At 42.6% G+C, this 23,100-nt stretch overlaps 1 protein-coding gene across 3 annotated transcripts in view; it reads right to left on the bottom strand.

The window, feature by feature from the left end:
- Window positions 1-23,100, bottom strand: part of ABAT (4-aminobutyrate aminotransferase) — a 58,399-nt gene that overhangs the window by 21,748 nt on the left and 13,551 nt on the right. For all 3 annotated transcript variants that reach the window (XM_027469495.3, XM_027469496.3, XM_005009139.6), the window contains exons 2-5: window positions 15,601-15,716; window positions 3,453-3,550; window positions 2,414-2,443; window positions 1,494-1,611 (exon numbers count right to left, since the gene is read on the bottom strand). In XM_027469495.3, the coding sequence (XP_027325296.1) occupies window positions 1,494-1,611; window positions 2,414-2,443; window positions 3,453-3,550; window positions 15,601-15,670 (316 nt within the window). In that variant the 5' untranslated portion in view covers window positions 15,671-15,716. The remainder of the gene's footprint in view (window positions 1-1,493; window positions 1,612-2,413; window positions 2,444-3,452; window positions 3,551-15,600; window positions 15,717-23,100) is intronic.

The following is a 23,100-nucleotide window of genomic DNA, read 5'->3' as shown; positions in this document are numbered from 1 at the left end:
CTAAAGCTACTGGCTCTAGACACTGTTTATCACAAGTTAGCTCCTTTTGGGGAACAGCCCACTGGACACCCTGATTGTCGCAAACCAACAGATACCATCACACATTAGTAATGAAGTTCACTTAAAATAATACTAGTGGTTAAATATTTTATACACAAAAACTGTATTAAAAGAGGCATGCTTGCACCATCATGAACTAATACATCAGAAAACCTCAGTGCGTTGTCTATACAACCTTCATTTCATTCTTTTGGTGTACGCACTGATTTGCCTTTGACTAGCTGATTACAGATGAGTTTTTCCAAAACAACTTTTCTTGTTTGAAGAATGGGAGGTCTTCAAAACTAAACACACTTCCTTTTCTGGATCCCTAAAATCCAATGCCAGTTAGATGAGGACTAGCATACAAGCATCATGCTTCTTGGTCTCATTCCTGTTTCTACGTTAGCACTGACAAAATTTTCTCAGTGTATTCTCTAAAGGGGAAAAATATCTAGAAACGGTGTTGATGAAAATTAGCTACAAACATTAAAGAGTTCTGAAATTATTGCATATTTCTTAGGGTGCTACAAGAGAGCAAACATATTAACTGTCTGCAGAGAAGATTGGGATAGTTGAAAACCTATTGCAATCTCAAGGTCTTAGATACCAAAAATGACCTAAACATCACTGAATTCTCTTTCCCAAAAGGGAAGTCCGCAGGGATGCTTTTGAATCATCATTGTTTCTATATATAGCATAACATCTACTTTTTAAACTAAAACCGTTCTGCTCTTTTTGCTTCTGCAGAAATACATTGTTAAGCAACTGAGAGGAACCATGGAACAGCAACAAACTAAACACCTACCAACACCTGTATTCCTTGCAGCTGGGACCTACATCTCTGCCCATGTTTTTTTTTATTCTTGAAATGCTCCACAAACATCAAGCAACTTTCCCAAATACTTGATAAGTCTCTTGTTTGGTCCTTGAGCCCAATTAGCCTGCCACCCCACCTTTGCTTGAACTCTGCAGCACAGGTTCAGTGTTTGGCCTTGTTTCACCTTATTGGATTTCACATAGCCAGCTTCTTTTTTCAGTTCTTTTGAGACAAGTATGTTAACTAAAGTGCAAAACATGTTTTCATGTTAAAATCATTAAGTTATGTTTGTTATATTAATGTTTAAAAAAAGTAACAAACTATTATAGAATCACAAGGTATACAAATGCAAGCACAGACAGCCTACACTGTGAAATTGCATATATAAATTAAAATTAGTATTAGAGCTTCTTCCAGATACCACTCTGTGCTCCAAGTGAATTTTAACCTCATCTCCCCAGCTACTAAAAAGCACCACTGCATATTACATAGCAGTGTTGTACTGATTACAACAAGACATAAATTATGTCAGCTTTGTGTTTTGTTGTTCATCAACCAAGTTCTTTGGTAGTGGCTGAGAGAAGAAAACAATAGCTTGAGGACAAAGCAAAGCATTGATATAGCTGTTTCCTACCTATCGGGATGGATGAAATCTGAGAGTAGAGATCCAGCATGCGATTGCCATCTACATCTACTAGGTAGTTCCCTCGGCTCTCTTCATAATTGCAAAAAAAGTGTACAGCTTCTGCATTCTTAAAGAAAAAACAAACAATGAAAGCTTTAAGTAGCAGCAGTGTGGAGGAAGCAACAGCAAAATCTGATAAAAATATCTAGCGATAAAATGTAAAGACACATTATATCCATTCCATGGAATTAACTGTACAGCTATTTTTATAGAGACTGTTAAGAATCATCTGTTCTAATGAAAAAAAGGAGGCAGAAAAATGCACATTTCTAACATCTATCAGCTAAATAATATATAATGACTGAACAACTCGGAGTGAACAAAATAATTCTGCCAATCCTCAATAACTAGGTAGTTTCAGATCTGAGAATATAACTTAGTCTTTATCCAGTGAACCTCCACATGATGTTTGCAGTTATATAAAAATACAGGCTGACAGCCTTTTTTTGTTATGAAATCTTATTTTCAGTAGTTTGTGAAGGAAGTTAAGGGCAAGCACGCACTTTGAGGAACTGCTTGTCTTGGGAAGGCAATATGCACTTAGGTTGGCATACTTTTAAGACCAAATATACTTGTGTTCTCACTAGCTACTACATAACGACTCAAAATGCACATAAACTGTTTAAGAAATTACAGAGAAATCACTGATTCTAGCAAAACCATTCTGCTGTATTCAAAATGGACTAGATTTTATTCAAATGCACACATATAACATGTCCCCAATATACCATGTCTAAGCATTCAAACCCAATCTCAGTCCTCCACCTTATTTTTTTGAATTGAATTAAACGTACAAAACAGGATTTTAAAGCAAGTTCTGAAATCACCGGATGGATACCTGCCCAAACTCAGAAAATTTGACAAATTACCTGAATTCCATTCAGCTGTTTCATTAATTCCTGCAGATAAAAAATAAAAATAAAAAATCAGCCCTGGGTATGTAATTACCAAACACTGAAGAAAAACATGTTTCTTTTACATGACCACAAAAATTGTGTGCAAAACTTGCCATCTTAGATGCTTCCCAGGCAACTGCACTTGCCACGTGAACTTTCATAGCATATCTTGCACTTATGACAGTTAAATTGTTACAGTGGCATGTTGAGCTGCATGAGCTGCACACACTGTTCAATTATAAATCTTCAGAAAGGAAAAGCTGCCTGTCCTATACTGATCAACCAAACTGAGAAGAAAAGAGACAAATGGCATATGTACAAAACATACGCAGATGTGATGCTGGCACACTGGTTCTAGAAATACAGCTTTAAAAAATTATAAAATCAGTTTCTTAACATCAAGACTAGCTATGCCAATTGTATTTGTGTTCCATCCAAATTCCTGTGTTTTGCAGAGAGCTTGCAAAGGAGGCAATATGGAAATTACTGAAGAGCGATTATTTTGACACTGAAAGCATTTTAAGTGCTTTAGCTCTAAAGCTTATTAGCTTTCCTGTGCTAACTGAACAGCTTCCGTATAAATACTGACTCTGTCAGAGTAAAATTGTCCAGCAAACTGAAACTTTTGATTCATTTCAAAACCAAAGCATTATTTTACATCATAAAGTCAACCACGTTGCTCTTTCTCAGCAGGAGGACAAGTAGCCACATCTCTGCACCAGGCAGATGAGAAGTTTCAGCAACTTGATGTTCTTTTGTTCTCAGTAACTTCGAATAGGAAGTTGGCAGTTGAAATTCAGGAGAAATTTAGATGTCTCTTTGAGAGAGGGGCAAGACAGGCTTCCCCCCTTCCTAGCTTTTCACTCTCAGCATCTTGATAAAAGCGGGCATAGACTGTTGTAAAATGACATTTATTCATATTGGATTTAAAGTTTGGAATTAAAATTGTTCTCTAGGAAGTTAAACACAGCTAAAGAAAAAATATACAAGCCATTATACTTTGAGAACTTACTCTAGATCGTGGTCCAGGAACTTCTGTCTTCATTAGAGGTCCATCATAATCAAAATCCACATCAATTTTAGCTGCAGCTTGACTGATGTATCTGTGTCCTGTAGGAAATAATGAAAACCTGAGTACAGACCATATTTTTTGTGTTCTCTTTCAGAATAAATATCCATACCTTATCTGACTGAGAACACTTGACAGATGAGACCAATTACATTGTGCTGTCTGAAGTGAACCAAATACCTCATCTTTGACAAGTGTGAAATAAAACTAATACTAGTGAGGTAGCTTTAAAAAAAAAGAAGTGAAACGACAATGCAAGCCTAGAAAAACAGGCAAACCCTACTGTAAAAGACACAAGGACTAAGAGCACGTCTGTTTCCATCTCCACTGGTAAGTCTGCTGATACACCTTTTTTTGCTGGGAATGCCCCGTTGCTACGCAGTGAAGGCTCACCACCAGTAACAACCAAAAAGCTTCATGGAGTCCACTGGTAAACAGCACTGCAATGTTCTGCAATAGCTCAAAGAACACTGCCTGGAAAATATTAGTGCCTCAGAAAGGAAAATAGATATGTTTAAAATAAACTGAAAATCTCACGTGAATCCAGTATCTTGCACTGCAGCTCTGAAACCCGGGTCAAAAATAGCAACACAACTTTTGCTCTGTCCTATGCCTGGGTTGCTGTTCTTTATCCATGTATGTAATGGGGATATTGCAATAAACTTTATATCTGTAACAAAGCTAAAAGGCAAAACCTCCTGAACTTCATCAGTAACATGCTCGGTTCCCATTTCTGAAGCAACTGTACCACAATGCAGTGTTTAGGCATAGCTCGTAAGAGAGAAAGCAGCTTTACAAATTATCTTTACCAACACTTCAGGATACAGCCTTTTGAATAACGCAGAAATGTTACACGATATCGGTGGGGTTCAGCCAGCAGAGCTGGAAAAGCAGAGCTGGAAAAGCAGCTCTCTCAACCTTGGTCATCTGAAATCTACATGTACAAAGCTCTAACCTCTGACCCCGTCAAGTGTCAGTGCCCAGCCACAAAGTCATGGCAGCACCTTTCAGTTCTCCAGGCTTGTTCTCTCCACCCAGATTGGGGTGTGTGAGAAGGCCAGAAAGGAGCACTCTACATCGATTAGAAACAGATAGGGCACAAATAGCCCCTTAGCTCAGAGGAGTGCTGGATGTACAAAACAGAGACAGGCCTATATCCCAGTACCTGGTTAGCTGTGCTAGCATGTGCACACAGCAGTCCCCACAAACCAGCACCAACCCAGTGCTGGAGGCCGGAGTGACAGAGAGACCCTGCTGAGTGCATCTGGTCTCTCCCAGCCCTGGGCTCCCTACACGCCTGAGTGGCAGAAAAAAGGGAAGTGAAGGACGTGCTTTGGACAAGCGGAGCAGAACAGAACAGAACAGAACATGCTTTGCTTACCGCCATGCAAAAGGGAAGCTGGGGACACGGCCCACCCACACCACCACGCTGATGTGATTGGGAAGTGTCAGGAAGCACCATTTCAGTAATGCTAAGCATCCATTTGGAATATGTGTATGTTCCATTCAGGGGTTTAGGGGATAATTGTACGTTTGCAACAGAGGAAGTACAGACTTGATGGCTTTACTGAGGCGCCCAGCAAGAGACCATGAGCTAGCTCTGCAGACTGTGACTATGTGCTGGACTGAACTAACTGCCTGACAGTCCTGGGACTTTTATCATCAAGCACCTGCAAGGCCTCGCACAGCACGGTATCAATGACAAAATGGTCTTAATAAACTCAACTTAGGGGCATTGCTCCTGCAGCAGCTTAACACCTGAAAGATAAGTGCATCACCTGTTCTGGGCTGCAACGGGCATTTTAAGATGGTGCAATTTGCAAAACCTCAAGTGAAGATCCTCAGCTCCCTTTCTCTCAGAGGAAGGCCGAGTTGCAGGTCAGAGGGGTGGCGGGTGGCTGAAGTAAGGTGACAGAAGCACCTCTGGCAGTGCAGTGCTGGTACAGCACACCCCGTGTCACCATCACCCCTGAAAGGCAGGCACCCAGTGAGGCAGGCAGCGCCCAAGCGCACAAAGGGCAGTGGGACATCCACAACCGCCCCTCACAGCCACAACTTCATTTAAGAAAATCACCAGAAGCATTTTTGTTTTCAAATGACGGTTGTCAAATAAGTATTTATCAAGGAAAGAGAGGCTATGCTTTGAGAGTGCTCAGCACTGCTTTGAACATCGCTGTTTGGCCGAGGTTTGTAACTGTGATTAGAGGCGTTGTCTTTGGATTTGGTAAGCCCAGGCTGAGATGGGCACAAGAGGCAGTGGGCACAAACCAGAGCACAGGAGGCACTTCTGTGCTCTCTGGGTGCTGGAGCCCTGGCCCAGGTTGCCCTCAGAAGCTGTGGAGTCTCCTCCTTGGAGGTCTCCCAAAGCTGCCTGGACACGGGCCTGGGCCCCCTGCTCGGGGTGGCCCTGCTGGGGCAGGGGGAGCAGATGGGCCCGGGGGGCTACGACAGAGATGTGTCAAGCAAGGCTGGTTTTGAGAAAGTTTATCTGCAAAATCACAGCCCGTTGGAAGTATCTCTAGCTGAGCACTTAAACTCACTGCTCATTTTGGGAAAACTTGGTCTGCAAAGAGAAATCTTCTCCCCAGCTTTAATTCCAAGTGTTATATCTGAGATGCGTCACTGCCTCTCCGCGAAGCTATTAATAGGTTTTGTTACAGCAACACCACTTCATTTTTGTGTCATTCTGTTTAGCATTCATGTAAATTGCAGACTGCATGGCAACTGTTCCGCCAGAAAAAAAAAAAAAAAAGCTACTGCAGATAAAAGATCAGCAGAAGCTACATAATACAGAGCTGATAAAGCTGCGGATCCAGTAGGCAGCTTGCGAAGTCTACAAGGGGAAAAAAGAGACCCCACCAACCCCTCCATGCCCCCAGCTCCTTCCCCGATGGGAGATCACAGCAAGCCAGCAGGAACATTTCAATTTCTTCTGCATCACCCAAGCCCCCGTGCTCTTCATCTCCATCCCTCCCCTCAACAAGCCCTGCTCTCTCCCTCCTGTGGAAGAATTTACTGTCCCCCTGCATGTCACAGGGCACTACAATATCCCCCTCCTTTCCTTTTAACCTTCTTTTCTGCAGAGCTGGGCTGGGCCCACAACTATTCTGGGCATCCCTGTATTGTATGGTACAGAAGGAGGGCAGGAGATTCACTTCCCTGCCCTGTCCTCTCCTCTCCCTTACCAGGCTCCATGTGCTGCTGTGTGGTACAGGGGAGAGCACCAAGAGAGGCACAGAAAACCCAGGGCGTTTTGGAAGTCAGCAGTAGCATAAAAGATATGGAAAAAAAAATGGATCTGATGCATTTAGAAATATAAGCATGAAAAAAAAAAATGACTATTTCAGGTCTTTAATCTACCATGAAATAATTAAATCTAATCTGCTTCACTGAATAACAGAAAAACAGCATTTAGTTTGTAAACCTCATAAAGTAATAAATAAATAAAAATCTAATGAGCTTTCAAGAAGTACCACCAATAACCCTTCTGTTGGTGTTCTGTGCAGGTATTTTCTGCTCCAAGTACTCTGAAATACCTGCGCAAAGATTTACTAAGGTTTATAATGTTGCCCAGTAACATGACAAATAGAACAGGGGTGAGAGGGAAATACCTTTACAGTAAGCCACAAATGTTTTATTGTACTCTGGTATTACTTTGCTGGTATTTTTTGTTAAAGGTGTGGAAGCACGTTCACTTATCTCGCACTTGATGGTTTTGAACTATGGTTGCAGGGTGTGTACAAAGCAAAAGGAACACAAGCCTGGAACCCTCTTTCTAGTCATAGCCCAAGCTGCCATTTACCGTAACAGATGCAGGGAACTTTTACATTTTGTCAGGTTTAAAGCTTTACCACTATTTTTGAAAGTTTGACTTAAACATACTTGTAAAATGAGTTTTCCTCCAGATGTAAAGGAAAAAGTGAACTTCTTTTAGTTGTTTTAATAAGCTGAAGTCTTTATTGTTATTTCATTATTACGAATTCTGTGGCCCCAAACTGTTTTCTGAGTCATTTAAAAGAAAAGACTTGCTTATATTATAGTCATGCTCCACTGCAGGTCACTTCATTCCTCTGCTGAAAAGGAGCTAATAGGAACATGTAATTCAGGGCGTTTCTGCTGGAGAGCTCTAGACCCTGTTCTCTGCAGTGACAGCCTCAGCAGGGAGTTTTGAAAAGCCAAAACACGCAGCACGTATGAGCCTTACTGGGAGGAACCTTTTTGACTTGTTCTGCAAACAGCAAATGTTGCCTTCTTCTCCAGAACTTTCTCCAACAAGAACTTTTCTCCAACTTCCTCTCTCCTGAAAACATATGGCAAGTACACTTTTGACAAGTTTGACAAAGCTGCACATCCAAGACAGGTGAACTAGGACCCACTTGCACTTTCCTCCTCTTCCACCATCGCCAACGTTCCTCCCATGTGGAGCAGCAGCTGCCCATCTCTGGAAATCAGGCCACATTCCCTGGGCACTAACACCTATCTCAGCGTAACAAAGCGAGTGGGCATCAGGAAACCCTTCCAAGACTCACAGCCTGTAAACAAGTCTATCAGTAACGTGCACGTGCAATCTTCCTGTTAGGGGAAACATTTAGCACGCTGTATTTCCGTGATTTTTAAAGAAAGACTACTTTGGGGAGGAGGCAACCAGCCTCCCAGAAATGCTCAGTAGAGCAGCAAAGACCACAGAAGCTAGCAGCATCATCTTTTTGCTGCTATTTATGCAACAGCCTCTTCTGCACTGATATTTGAACTAGATATGTGCTAAAGGCACACATGAGCGATTAAAAATGAGCAGAGCTTTGCTGTGTGGTGCTGCATCAATTCACACTGGCACAGCTTGTACCTGTCAACAGACGGGTTTTATACACAGCAAAGGTTGCTCAAGTGAAACTAAAGCATGCCAGTCTTCCCAAAGAAGAGCTGCTTTAAAGATCATTTTTATTATATTAGTGATGTTGGTCAATTTATGAGACAGATTACTTTGTTTTAAACAGCTTTCAGGAGCAGCTTAGCCAAACCTCAGTTACTTTCAAGATGTCAGTGAACCAGAGTCACCTAAAAAAGGAGCAACACAAGTGACAGGTTTCCCTTCATTTGCTTGTTAGCTCCTAAAGCATGCTAGACGTCATCATGCTCTACGAGCAAGTGATCTTTCGGCTGATTCACTGATACAAATTTGATTTATACATTTGCTTTCAAGAGCCCACGGTGCGTCTCATTTTATCAACACCAGTATAAGGACAGCTTTACCAATTTACTGGTCCTTGTGCTTGCCAAAGGGTCATTCCACCTCCTAGCTCAGGCAAATGCTATGGTTTGAATCTGAAGGAACAGCCTGCCACGAAGAAAATTAAAATGGCTTGTGTTACCTCATCCTGCCAACACATTGGGAAGGAAGGGATTGCTATGGACAGGCTCTCTAGGCCTACCTGCACCCAGAAGTACTGCTGACAGCACATTAACTGGTGGGCCTGGGCCCAATCCTACACCTGAAATAGGATTTTTCATTTGAAGGAAAAAAAAAGTTGTGATCACACGTATGGCAGATGGCCCAGTCCGTCACGATAAGCAGCAATTGTGTGCATAACCAACACACCAGCATGTTTCATGGGCACAGAGAGACACACATCATATCTGAGTGCATGACCAGCACCATGGTGCACAAGCACATCCATCGTTATAACAACAGCAGAACTAGGTAGGTAGCGTTCCTGGGAAATCAGGTGTCCTGATGTAACACAACTCAGCTTAGCAGGTAGAGAAGACTAAAGTGCGCAAGTAATTGCAGAATAGACTCCAAAAACTGCACAAGTCCGTAATGCCCTGTCCAACAAATGGAGCCCAAGTACTCTGCGAGCCCTGCAAGTAAATCAGTAGACCAAGTAAATCAGACCACTCACTGCAATGCATCCCTAGTTAACTGTACCACGTCTGCTCAGCCAGAATTTCTCTCTCTCAAAGGTACTGAATGTATATTACAGCTTGGATCGAATTACTCCTGTTTGACTTTTTAATGTCAAGTTACTCTGCAACAGAAACTCTGCAAATGAAGCTACTCCATTTTGGGACTGATGAATTCAGGTCTTGGTTTTGAATGCTCCACTTCGCATCTCCAGAATATAGAAGTGACAGATTCTTACCAGGTCCAAGCAAATATATTTTTTTTTTTTTTTTTTCCTAGATGTATCAATATTTATGCTCTTGAGCCAATGGACCAACTCAACCTACTGACTTTCTGTTGAGGTCTGTGATCAAACAGCAATGAAAAAGGAGTTTCTCATGGTATATTAACTTAGCATAAGAGCAGAACCAAATACTATGACTCTTCCTAAAAAAGCATTATGAAGGCTTTTAAATTACATGTAGCTAATAAGACTGAACAGAGTATCTCTTAACATCAAATCAAAAGTCAGAAAACAAATGATGCGTGATTAATGAACCTAATTATCAGAGACCACATCAGCTAAATGACTTGCAGAGAACTTTTGACCCCTCTCATTTGAAGATGGTGGGTACAACAAATTAAATTCCACTTTCCTTGCTTCTGGCAGACTCTTCAAAGCTCTATACAACATACAGCATCCTTCTAAACACTTGAGTGTTTAACATCAGCAAATTATCATTCTTCCTTTTCATGTAACAGGATGTCATCATTTGCCAGCAGACAGAAAAGCTCGTATTTCAACTCCTGTTTTCTAAGCTATCCTCATCACTCACCAGGTGTCTCACTCAGCAATTTTTAATAAAGAACCACATTGCTATAGCAACATAATTAATGTAATTACACCCTTCTAACATTTGGTGATGTTAGCAGTCACAAAGAGCTCTACTGTTAGCAGGTCTCTGGTGTAAGCAGTGATCTCTGACAGGTAGGTTTACCAGAGGCCTAGGAAGTACTTAGACCTCTGATACGCTTGACCAAAACCACTCTCTATAAATACAGTTCCTGAATGTACAACAACTGGATATTACCTGAGAGAAACTCCATAGGAGGCATTGTAATTATATCAGTGTAATTAAGAGGAGGAACTATCCTCAGGCAAAAAAGAAAAGATAGAAAAAATAAATTCTGGCACATTTCTCAAATTCAAGTGTTTTGCTGTGAAAGCGTGTAGAGTGAAAGATCCCCAGTCCCAAAGGAGGCACGTTACACGTGCCATGCACTGCTGCCCTGTACAAGTGCAGAAAGGCAATTTCCCATGTGTGTCTGTAACTTCTACTCCATGGTGTCTCCCAAACCTCCTTCCAGATTGAATTTTTGGAGCATGGAGGCCCTGACAGCCTAATGTAGGAGGACTGTGATTTCCCCCAAATACTATTTTAGGTGTTGCAAGTATAATCTGTTACTAACAGCTCTTGAAATGCAATGGCAGAAGCCCAGGCTAACTAGAGGTGTTTGGAAAGCGAACATTGCTGTTGCATAATATTATGAAAACTGAGACTGCTATTTACAGAGTGCTTATGCTGCAAGATCAGAAGCTGCTCCACATGAGACTGACTGGGTTTCAGGACTCCCATATACACACTGGAGATTTTATGGGAAAAGGATTCTCCAAAGACCAAGACAAAACCTGAAAACAAAGAGGGTGAAGAGGAGTGGAGGCTCCCAAAAGAAAGCGCAAGAACAGCTCCCTCCCCCCAAACGCACCATAATCCCAAATCAACTCTTCAGCACTAATGGGAGCACCGAGCTGCTGGTTTTCCTGCAGAACTTGTGATGTGAATCAGCCATAACATTGTGCCTCATTTGCAGCCCAGCAGACCACAGTAAGTGAAAGTTCATCAGGACCCCTCTAGAGATTAACAACCACAAGGGAAAACAGCCATCATTACCATGGCTGCCCCGTGTGGGACAGAAGGAACGGGAAATTAGATGGGGATGTCATGGGCCTTACTTGTCCTCCTTCGCCTTAAGGAGCTAAGAACTGCTGCCCAAACTTGGCCTTGCAGCACAGCCTCCTGGCCAGTAGTTGTCCAGCCACCATTTTTTATCCGAGCATTGCCATGTGTCTCGGCTTTCGGCAGAACGTCTGATCAGGCTGGGAAGGAAAGGTTCCTCAGGCTAGCAGGAGAGGTTGCACTCCAGGTCATCAGCGGCTGGTTCTCAGGGCAGCAGCTGAAGGTGACCTCAAGTTTGTGCCCTCTATCACCCAGAGAAGGGATATGATCTTTGCTTCTCCCACATATCCCTCAAACATATCCAGTTTATTCTCTCTACTGAAAGAGAGAAATATTATCTGGATGTTAATATGGTTTGCGTTAGGCAGAGCAAGACCTCAGACCACTTCACTTCTTGTCCTGATTTTCTAGGGAAACTTCTAATGTATAAACAGAATAAAAAAAATGCAATAGGTCATAGCAAGGATTAATACTGGAGACAAAAGAAGGATTAGGGTAAAGCGTTCTCATGGTTTTCCACCCTCTTCCAGATAACTGTGATGGGGACAAATCAAGAATGAACACGAACGTCTCTCAGTCTTCACTGCAGCACGCCGGTGGGATAAAGTGGTATTATTCTCTGAAGAGAGCAAGGAAACAGGCTGAGATATGTGAGGTATGGCCTCAGCCAGAGTTAGTTCACGTAGGGCACTGCAATAAAAGTGCTGAGAAACTGGAGGAGAACAACTGGATCTATGAAGAAAGATTGAAATATTATTTAAATCATTTGAGACAGAAGTACAAGGTTTTGGGAGAGGTAATAGGTTTCAAATATGTAGAAGGCTGCTGCTAAGAAGAAATAAACATTCCAGCTTCCAGGTCCACTGAGGATAGGACAAATAGTAAGGATTTGACTTTTCCTGTTTTTGAAACTTTGGTTAAACATTAGGAAAAAAGCTCTAAAGATAAGGGCAATTCAGCAACAGAGCAGATTGCCCGGGGAGGCTGCAGAAGCCGCACCGCTGGGGGCTTTTAAGAGCAGGTCAGCATCCTGGAGGAGCATGTGCAAGCACTAATGGGAACTGATGCCTCCTTAAGGCAGAAGACTGGCCTTTTGGCATGCTTTCCAGTTCAAGAATCAAAGAAGAATTCAACCCCTCAGGGTAATCAGCAGGAAACTGAACCGAGATCTCTAGAGTCCTCATAACTGTGCTGCTGCTCTACCATCTAACAACAAACTATGATTTGGCCCACCTCTGAAGCACAGAAATGGAATAGTTTTCCCATCAGACACAGATGATCAAACCAGAGGTAGCACGAAGTGGGGCTAGTGCGTGATTCTGACTGTCAGCCCTAATTAACCTGCAGCACGGAGACTGCTGATGGCAACGCAGCTGTGACTGCAGCGCTCAGCTGACGATGTACACTGAGAAATGCCAGTATTTCTTCAGCATCAGCTGCCTCTCCTGGGCTTGTCTTGATGTTGCTGTACTGAGAGCACTATGCAGGACTATTTGTTAAAAATATATATATATACACTACAATTATGCTAGCTACTCTGTCTACCGATGTTCTTCTGCCACCTCTCAAATTCTATTAAACTGTACCTTAGATAGCAAACTATCAAGTACAAGAAATATATACAGACAACAAATTGATACCTGATTACAGCTTATTATTATTTTTCAGGAAAGCATAAGGACTCCAAGTTACTACAGGCTTTACATGTACGGGGAAGATTTAACTTGTATGTTACATCGATACATTTCACTTAGCTTTTACATTTTAATCAGCTTAATTTTCAGTTTTCATTTTGTAGTTATCTGGCCATGGACTAGCACTGTGTTAGGAATTAGAACACCACAAGCAATGGTCAAGTAAAGAAGATTCTCCTCCCAGATGCTTAACTCTTGTTCCACATTCGTTAAAAGATTTGAGGACTTGAAATCTATCTCGATTAGAATTAAACACCATCTCCCACATACAACCAGAGAAAAAATTCCTAGAAATATTTTGATTAATATTGAGTTTAGTTTCCTTTGCTCCCATGTGTTTTACAACAGTGAATGTGGGTACAATTCTCTGCCACAGTGAATGCAAACTTGCCAACATCCTTCCTTTTCACATGCCCCTTTTTTTTGTCAGAAACCAGCATAGTTCATGCTCAGGGCCAGCACAACGCTACCACCCACATTTGCTTTAAAAATCAGAAATAATCAAGGAGGAAGACTCTCTTTCTCTAAATAAATTTATAATAGATTCAAGCTGTGTGAATTATTGCACTCAATGCAGACAGGCAACTGAAACATCACAGCCCACAGACAGAGAGACTTCTACCAAGAGGCAAGCTATTCTACTCTCCACCTCCCCTTTGCAAACCCTGCCATTTCAGTATCTCACTGAAAAAAACAGCAGACCAAATGGCACTGCAGGAATTTTGTGGGAGTAACGTATGAGGAGTCTTTCTCAGTCTGTACAGCTCGGAGTTTGCATGCTCAAAAACATGTCGGAGGAGAGCACCCTGAGGCAGAAATTGGACATCACCCTCTGCATCTCCCTAAAAACAAGCAGAGACCAGCAGTGTGACCAGCAGTGCTGCAGCCTTGGCGGGTACTCAGCAGGAAAATGACCCGAAGCTCACATTTTTTCTACAGCTGTCAGTCTCCTGCCTATTGTGTCAGCCAGGAACGTAGCAGGCTAAAAAATTACCAGGAGACAGTTCCTTCTGGTAGGGACTTCTGCTTTTGCTCCATGTTTTATCTCTGGAGACATGCACCCAAAGCAGCATGCCTGCTACACAACCTGCCAACAAGGCCCTCCACCCTTTGCTATAAGCCTGCTTTTAGCAGCCTTTCCACTTACAAGTTTCCAAAAAGGATGGCCTGATGGGGCCCAGAGTTGCATTTCTTTTGTACTGCCGCCCTTCATTGCAATGGTGAGAACAGAAGAGCTAGCCCAGCTGCACTTCAGGGACCTCAGGTGCACTGCACAGCTGTAGTGATTTGTCTTCCTGGGCAGGGAGCATCAGGAAGTGTGCAAGATGCTGGGAGAGACAGGGAGTGTTAAGTAATAGCGAGACAACAGATGAGCTCAGAGGACTGGCAGCTGCTGAGGGCCTACTTGCTGCAAGCACTTTCCATTGGCCACTATTGACCAAACGATCACTGCTCTTGCACAGCTCGGGTAATCAGTGCATCACTCCCATAAATAAAGGGCATCCAGTCCTGAAACACTGACCTAATACTTTTCCAATAGCTACAAGACCAAACGTTCTGTTCTTTAGCCAAAGGTCAGTTGCTCCCCACAGTTTATTGTTTAAAAGGAAATCAGATTTATTTATTTATTTTAATTTCTAAGCAAATGGAGGGGTTCTGTGTTTGCATGGCAGTGGCACAAGGAGCACATTGGCTCAGCAGAAGGCCTAGAAGAAAAGAAACATTAATATTTACTTGGTCACAGAAAAAGCCATTGAGCCATACTGTATTCAGTGTAACAGCACATAAAGTGAACGCTAGATCTTAAGTTCAACACTTTGTCCAAAAAGACCAAAAGAAATTTGCACTTTTAAAGCACGAGACTGAAGTTTGTGCATGTATTTCATGAGACTGGAGGCTCAATGTACATGTGCTAACCTAGGAGCAGGGGTCTAGCAAGAACTTGTCATCATACACTTAGGAGAAAACAGCCTGAAGCTGTGGGTTAGGCCTTTATTTTACATTAGAGCTAAGTGCAGGCAGAAAAATACCCCCAGCAAAGGCCACCTCTTGGTGTCAGCCACACAAAACCTCCCCACAAAGAAAGACAGGCAGGGGCATCCTATGATGGCAAAAGGTGATTTTGATGGATGACTTTTTCACCTCTGCACGACGTAGCATGAGAAAGTAGCCCTGTTAGAGCAGAGTTCCAAGGGCTGATGAGCTTTGTTTCGTTTAATAATTTGCACTGTAAACATGCTGAGTCCTTCAATTTGCCAAATTAAAAAACAAACAACCAACAAAACAAAAAAAATCACATAAAAAAAAACCCACAGCATCCCTGTATGCCACTTCTGTACTACAACTGCATCACTATCCGAGATGCAGAATGCAGTATCGTTCAAGTTTTGAAAGATGCAGCACTAGATAAACCCCAGCAACTTTTAAACTGGAATTTTCTTCACTAGCATAACATGAATGCTACCAAATACAAACCAAATAGTACAAAAACCACTTACCAAATACAAGCAGCCTGGAGTTCTGCTGCAGACAACAGCTCAGCTGTCGACTAAGCAACATTGACGCCATTTTATGTTTTCTTTACTCAAAAAGACTCTATCTTGAGGCTGATGATCTGGAAGAGAAAAAAAAAAAGAAAAACATTTATTCATGTCCCTGTGGACGTAGCTACTGTGCCATTCATTTCAATTTCTCCTTTCGGTATCAGGACTGAGACCTGAGTCTGACACTAGGTCCTGTTAAGGCAAATGACTACCAGAGTAAATTTGTAACTCCCAACTTCAGTGGGGCCAAGACATAAAAGATCATCATTTAGCTTCCCTTCTTTGCTTGCTCATCGACTTTCTGTATGCATGTTAGACTAAGTTAATCATTTAATATTTTTTTTTCTTGTCAGTCTCTCAAGACAATGTGTTACTTAAGACCGAACCTATGTTCATGATAAAAACTTCATCTAAACCAAAAAGACAGCATGAGAAACACTAGAAAATAAAAGAAAAACAATTATTTGAAAACACAGTTTCTACCAAGCAATCTCATCTCTCCAAAGACAGCTTGTGAGAGCCGGGGTTGTTCAGCCTGGTGAAGGCAAGGCATGTACCTGATGGAGGGCGCAAAGAGAGTCAGGCTCCTCCCAGTGCTGTCCAGTGAGAGGACAAGGCAATGGGTGAAAAATGAAATACAGTAAGTTCCACCTAAACCATAGAAGAGGTTGTGGAGTCTCCCTGCTTGGTAGTATTCAAAACTCAGCTGGACACTGCCTTCGGCCATCTGCTTTGGGTGGCCCTGCGTGTGCAGGCCTCGGAGCAGCAGGCCTCCAGAGCTCCCTTCCAGCCTCAGCCAGCTGAATCGGAATGACTTTGTCTAGTCCAGTATCATGGATGCTAATATGACTCCTTTTTCATTCTGGATTACCTGCACAGAAAGCCTGTCTGGAAGGCACAAGTAGATAGAAGAGGTTATTAAATTATTATCTACGATACAGGTTAAATTCAAACCTTACGCTTCAAAATCTGGCGTGTTCTACCTAGGACTTCACAGGCCCTGCTTGTCTGTGCAGAGACCGTGCTGACATTTTCCTCCTCACTGGGTGCCCCTGTGCCCCCAGTAGGGACAGGCCATCTGCTGGCAACGAATCCAGGCTTGCAGTCCAAAGGGGACTGCGGCCACCACCCGTACACCTCCCGGGAAGAGCTCCACGGAAAGGCGCTGCTCCTCCCACAGAGTGAGACCACAGCTCCCTGCCGGCATCCTTCTTGTGCCCTTGGTACAGCACGCAAACACTCCTTGGGCACTGGATGAAGGGAACACACCGAGCTGCCATGACAGGAAGCATCTCTTATCCCACAGTAATATAACAGAAGTTTTATTTCTGTATCATCTTTAGTCAACACACCGTTTGCTTTCCTTCACACTTCAGATTTTTCAGAATTGGCAAAATAAAGCAAAAAAAAACCATCCTCACCTGCAGAGATCTATTAATTCACAGACAACATTAATACTTTGGTACAAGGAAAATTCCCTATGCCTTCCCAGACCACTGACGCAGCACTTGGTTTCTTGCAGTTTGCTCTGAGTTCAATTTAAAAACTGATGTATTTTGTAATCTGCCAAGGTGAGCAAACACTTGCACAACGTTTGTGCGCAGTCTACAAAAAGCTTGCTCAGCTTTGTGAGGTTTGGAATGGAACTAGAAGGAACTAGACTTATGAAAATCCCAATACCATGCATTTCTTATCTCAGTCATTCTCCGGCAAAAAAACAAAGGTGAGTCTGAGTCAGTGAAATCACCACAGTGGAAAAAAAAGCTGCTAAAGGGCCAATCAGCCCAGCATCTCTCACAATGATTAACTACTTTGACGTCCTCTGCTCAGAGCTACTCAACTCCTCTGTACTCCTGCAACCTTCAATTTCCTCCTTAACTTTGCTCTGCAAGATTTAGAAGTCTCCAGGAGCCTGTTAAAAGCTAACTTGAGCACAGCTTTGCAGGAGCCAACAACTGGAGCAGTGCAAACGTTCCTATGAGAAAGCTAAAACGTAACCCACCGTGACTCACTTTGGTGTTCCGCTTCCCTTTAGAGTCATTTCCTGTGGGTGTTTTGCTACAAATTGACTAGTCTACCTTGTCCTTAATGAGATGTCTCTTCACATCCAAATCAAACCTACCTTCCAGTCACACCACACCATCCTATCTGTCAGTGACCAGGTCTCCTTCAGCGACACCCCCTTTCCCTTTCCTAGGCGAGTCATCTCCTACGTGTTTGCTCCTAGGATGCTACTTTACCTTTCACTTCTATTTACAGTTTATCTAAAGTCCTTTAACGTTTGAAATACAATATTCATAAAAGGCTCAAAATTACATTTTGAAAAGGTATTGGCTTTCTGAAGAAGTCATAGAAAATATTATTGCAAGAGGTTTAAAAATAAAGCAGCTTACCCCTAATTTTCCTTGGCAGCTGTTATATAAAAAGTTTTACCATTTTCCAGTCCAGAGTCAGAATAAATCATGTAATATCACATATGAGCATAACTAAATTCAGCTTCTTTTCCATCTCCGTTAAGCACACAAATTCTCACTGTAGATTAGCTGATATGACTGGGACATTTGTCTAAGCACGTGTTATTTGGTTGCCATAATAACCAATTGAATTTTGCCTTCGTAATCCATCTCTTGATCAATTCCCACTGGCCTTGCTTGTTCTAGTGCTGCAAGCAGCAGGGGCAGAATTTGGAAGCCAGCAGAAATCAGTGCTCGTGCACGTGCCAAAGCTGCAGCAAAGCGATGCTCCGCAGCAGCTGCTTACAGCTTCAGATGTGTTAAAATCTAGGCAAAATACGCCTGCCAATTTCAGATATCAGATTGTACATGGGATGTGACGAACAATTTTTTTGATTAGCTTTACAATTAAATGCTAGCTACCTTAGATTTCAAAGAAGTGAGACTTTTCCAGAAAAAAGATTCACAACAGTCATCTTTAAATATTTTTCCTCTAATGGCAACTGACTGAGCTGGAGGTTAGAGCTCACTATACACAGCAGCTATTCTGAAGTGAATGGTAAATATATCAATTTTGCAGATATTCTGGGTGTTACGTATAAACTGTGTTTGCCAATGCATGTGTAAGTCACAAAGTCGCATTCTTTTAGTAAGAAAATATATTTTCGAAGAAGCAGCTCCATTAAGTCTACAGAGCACATGAAACAGGGATACATGAATTTTTTTATGCATACAATGTAAAATTGGATGTATTGTTTTTAAAACAGCATCTGCTAAAATTATGTACTAAGTGATTATTTCTGACAGGCAAAATTAGTTACCAGGAATGACAAACAGTCATTCAGCAATAGTAACAGCAGCTAATTCAAGCATATAAAAGACAAATTGTTTCTGTGAACTCAAGATGTGGGGAGAACCCCTGGAAAAAATAAAACAAGTTAGGGAGGGACCCCAACATTTAAGGCGCTTGATCCAGACGCTTTTTACAAGAGCCAAAAACCACAAACGAGGACTTTGTATGACCCGTTCTCTCTTGCTAGCAGAGAAGCTAATGCAGCATGACATCTGCGTTTCAGACTGCAGCTTGCAAAACCTGCCCCGAAAGCATCCTCGGGATAGATTCAAAGGTAAGAGGGTAAGCAGAAACATTGTAAGATGTGTATTAGAAGTCAGCACTGCAGATTTTTATCTCCTTCTTCCAGTTCATGTCAAAGACATGGAAACCCGTTTTAAATTCATGGGAGCATCTATCTCTCAGCTGTTCCAAACCCATTTACCAGGAACAATTAGGTGCTTTAGAAACAGCAGCAAAAGCTGCACACTGCAATTACTCCACAAAGTCTTCCCAGTATGTATTTGGCGGAGGTAAAGGCAAATTAATTACATCTTTGCTGTTTTCCTTCACTTGGCTTTTCTATAAGTTTGACGTGAAAACCAAGCAAAGTTTGCTTTCTTTTGAATTAAAAGTGTATTTCCTTGGCTTTGCAGGACAGCAAGTCCAACTAATGATACAAAGACCCACCACATGCTAAAGCATTCATGGTCCAGTCTTTTGTAGTGTTTTATCTCCTGTGAGCTCTTACTTCTTTTCTAACCTCCACAATGTTTCCTCAACTGCACATGGGGGCTCTTCAGACTGCTTTTCTGGAAGAAAATCAGACTTGAATGATTAGAAGCAAGTTGGAAAGAGTTTAGATAATGGGGCCAGAACAAGGAGGCTACTAAGGAGGCATCACAGACCCCACCATGCAAGCAGGGACTGTCGTATGGTCAGAGATGGGATAAGTGGTTCTGAAACAACAGGAGGAAGGTTGGAAGGCTGAGAAAAAGGAGCTGGATGGGATTGCAGCTTCTGACATGAACAGCTAAAAAAAAATAAAAAATAATCCAAGGCCATTTGTTAAACAGTGACAATTCTCCAGGCATTTAGTGCTCATGAGCAAGCATCTTTCATGGCTTAAGTGATGCTGCTCAAGCATTTTGCTCATATAAACAGCTCAAGGACATCCCAGAGTCTGGAATATCCTTGAAATTTCATGAAGATGTAAGTATGGGTGAGGTGGAAGAGAATAACATTATCGAGTCCTTCCTTAGCCTGCATTTGAGAAAGAATAGGCCAACTTGATGGCATCATTGTATCCACAAAAAAAGAATAATCAACATACACAGCATTTGCTGTTTGAAAACTGCACTGCAGTTATGTCCCACCCCACACTCCTCTGGGGAGAACAGGAACGTCCCCTTCCATAGATTACAGCAGGAAAAAGCTGATGGACTTCTTAACCACTTACCAGTGTTACTGACAGAATGCCAGGTAATGTCAGAAATCCTGACTGAACTGCTTGAGCCACTTAAACCGAATAACCAACAAAGCAATAAATAAATAAATAAAATAAAAAGCCTGCCAGCATGTCAATGTATTGAACTGCATTTCACTTGGTCCCAGAAGCAGAGTTAAGAGTTCAATAAAGCCTGGGTAGTTAGGAAAGCCTGACTGCACACAGTGAAATACAACAGGTCCTCCTACTTCAACAGGTGTTTTTTCAGGACATGTTTCATTGAAAAAAAAATAATTAGCTTACAACAGCATTTGCAAGAAAAGTTTGTTAGAGCATCACCAAGAATTTCTAATGATAGCTAGAGCTAAGGCTATCTGAAACCTTCATGGGAACAGGAAAGGCTCGTTAAGAGGTATTTTCATGAAAATGCACATTTAGTTTCACACAAGGCCAGCACCGCATTTTCTATCCAGTGCTTATCTAAGAAGCCCAGCACAGAAACGGGCTGAACCCCTCAGCTTCAGGGGTGGCTCACCCAGCTGGCTCCTCACCCGCTGTGCTCAGCCGGGGGCCACCAAAGCAGGGTGGTCACAAAGCACCCTGGCCCCAAATGCCTCACGCGGGCCTGCTGCAGCCGCTGGGCCCCGCTCCGCAGCAGAGGCCAGCGGGACAGCCCCCACCTCACAGCAGAGCCCCCCAGCTGCTCAGGAGCTCATCCCTACAGTTTCACAGACAGCAGTCCAGAAAGTGGGCACCTGTACTGGCAAGTCTGTCCCTGGGGGGCACGCTCGCCAAGGCGTGTACCACCGAGCAGCACTGACAGCGAAACAAGCGGCGGGTGTCTGCAAGGGGGAGCGCGCGTCTGCCACCGAGCTGGATTTTGGCAGGCAACAGTTCACGAGCTGACAGTTGCTTTTGACATTTCTTCCTCTAATAACCTTAGAGGCTTTGTGTAGAACAGGATGTAATTGGAAACTCCATGATTGTACTTAAGTCACCAAGGACACAGTTGTCATAGTTACAAGTAAAGCTCAAGTGTCTGTTATTCATGGTTGCTTATTTATTTATTGACACCCACAGGATCAAACGCTCCCACCACCGTTCAGAAGAACAGAAATGGGGAGTCTGGTTTTGACTTTCACGTCTTGACAAAACAGTAAATATTGCACACGGCAGCGTAAGCCTTCCCTAATAAACTAGGTTTTTGCACAGCTACCTTCTCTCCCTCTACATTCAGCTGGCATTTCAGTCAGTCTGTTTTGAAAACAGCAGCAAAAGCACGAAGCAAGATGCAACACGCAAGACAAAACCTCGTGCTTATAGCTTGAAAGTACCATGCACAATCCATCGTGACATAGCAACACTGACCTGCCGAATCACACCAACAATCAGGTCACGGCTGAGGCATTAAAGAAGCTAGGACAGGAGCCTTCAGATCTGCCGTCACACTCACCCACAGGCAGAATTGTTATTATTCTGTCCCTATTCCCATGTGCCCAGGTTCTCCTCTTCAGATGTCTTCTAAGCACACTTGGTGGTTGGATACAGATATGCCTTACTTATTTACTTGTTTAATCTTTCTGCCCTTGTCTCTCCTTGTTTTCCCTCTCTTCCATAAATATTGGCCTGACAAATGATCCCTGGTCCAAAATCCAACGTGTAAAACCAGGTGGAAATGTTGCAATTATGACACACCAGAATTCAGGTGACCCACCAAACCTTTCAGCAGCTCATCTTTGATTCAAGAACTATTGGAGCAGCTAAACTATGATATGTGCGTGAATGAAATGCATTGTCTCAGGAAAGGAAAAATGGGGGGCCTAGAAAGCATCTGGTAGGAATTAAGCAAATTCTAGAGCCACAGGTAAAAATACCTATAAAACTGGCATAGATTGTATATTAGAAGTTGCGTATAAATATATGTTGGTAAAAGTAAGCATGGCAATTAATATTAGCTGAAATGTTACTTCTAGTGTTAGTTTTTCATTCTTTAATAGTTCCCACAGCAAGAACTGCACTTGGATATTTCACGGTACCATCTTTATTAGTGAGCTACCCATCAGAACCTTTCTTCTAGCTCACATATTTTGAATGCGTTATTTTCAATGAAGATAACAAGATACCCAAACCTTGCGTGTTATCTCCTGACATTTCCCCACCAAAACAGGCAGGCCAGTTCTCAAAGGGTTACACAGCTGAAATTATGACACAGCCATGCTTTTCAGATCAGCTGCTCCAGAAACATTCTGCAGTTGTGAGAAATTATAGTATTCCAAAATAACCTCAAGCAAAGCTTCCTTCTAAGATTTTATTCTTCATTATCCCATCACAGTCTCCTCAAGGTCACGAAAACAGCATGCAGTAAACCATACTTTCAAAGCACTATTTATTTCCTGAGGTCATAAAATCGCTCGCTTGGAGATAGCCTGCACCAAAGCAAGGGAAACGTCTCAAATGGGAGCAAGCGCTCCGGCTTCTCAAGGTGACCCCTGCTTTAGCCAAAGACACAGAAAAGCAGATGCACGCGGGGGATTTCTTTCACAAGGGGTCCAGCGAGCCAGCTGCATAACAGCCAAGCATGCATATTCATGGGGGCACATTTTCACATCACACATGCCTGCTTGCAGAGACAAACCCTCCCCTGGGGAACCAGGGCCCCTGCGTGTGGTGGTACCAAAGCCCGAACGCGGGCTCAGCACAGTCTGCACTAAGCCCTACCGCGC

This window comes from Anas platyrhynchos, chromosome 15 (assembly GCF_047663525.1).
Source record: "Anas platyrhynchos isolate ZD024472 breed Pekin duck chromosome 15, IASCAAS_PekinDuck_T2T, whole genome shotgun sequence".
NCBI lineage: Eukaryota > Metazoa > Chordata > Aves > Anseriformes > Anatidae > Anas > Anas platyrhynchos.
The sequence above is the reverse complement of the archived record's forward strand: the minus strand, read 5'-3'. Positions and strand labels throughout refer to the sequence as shown.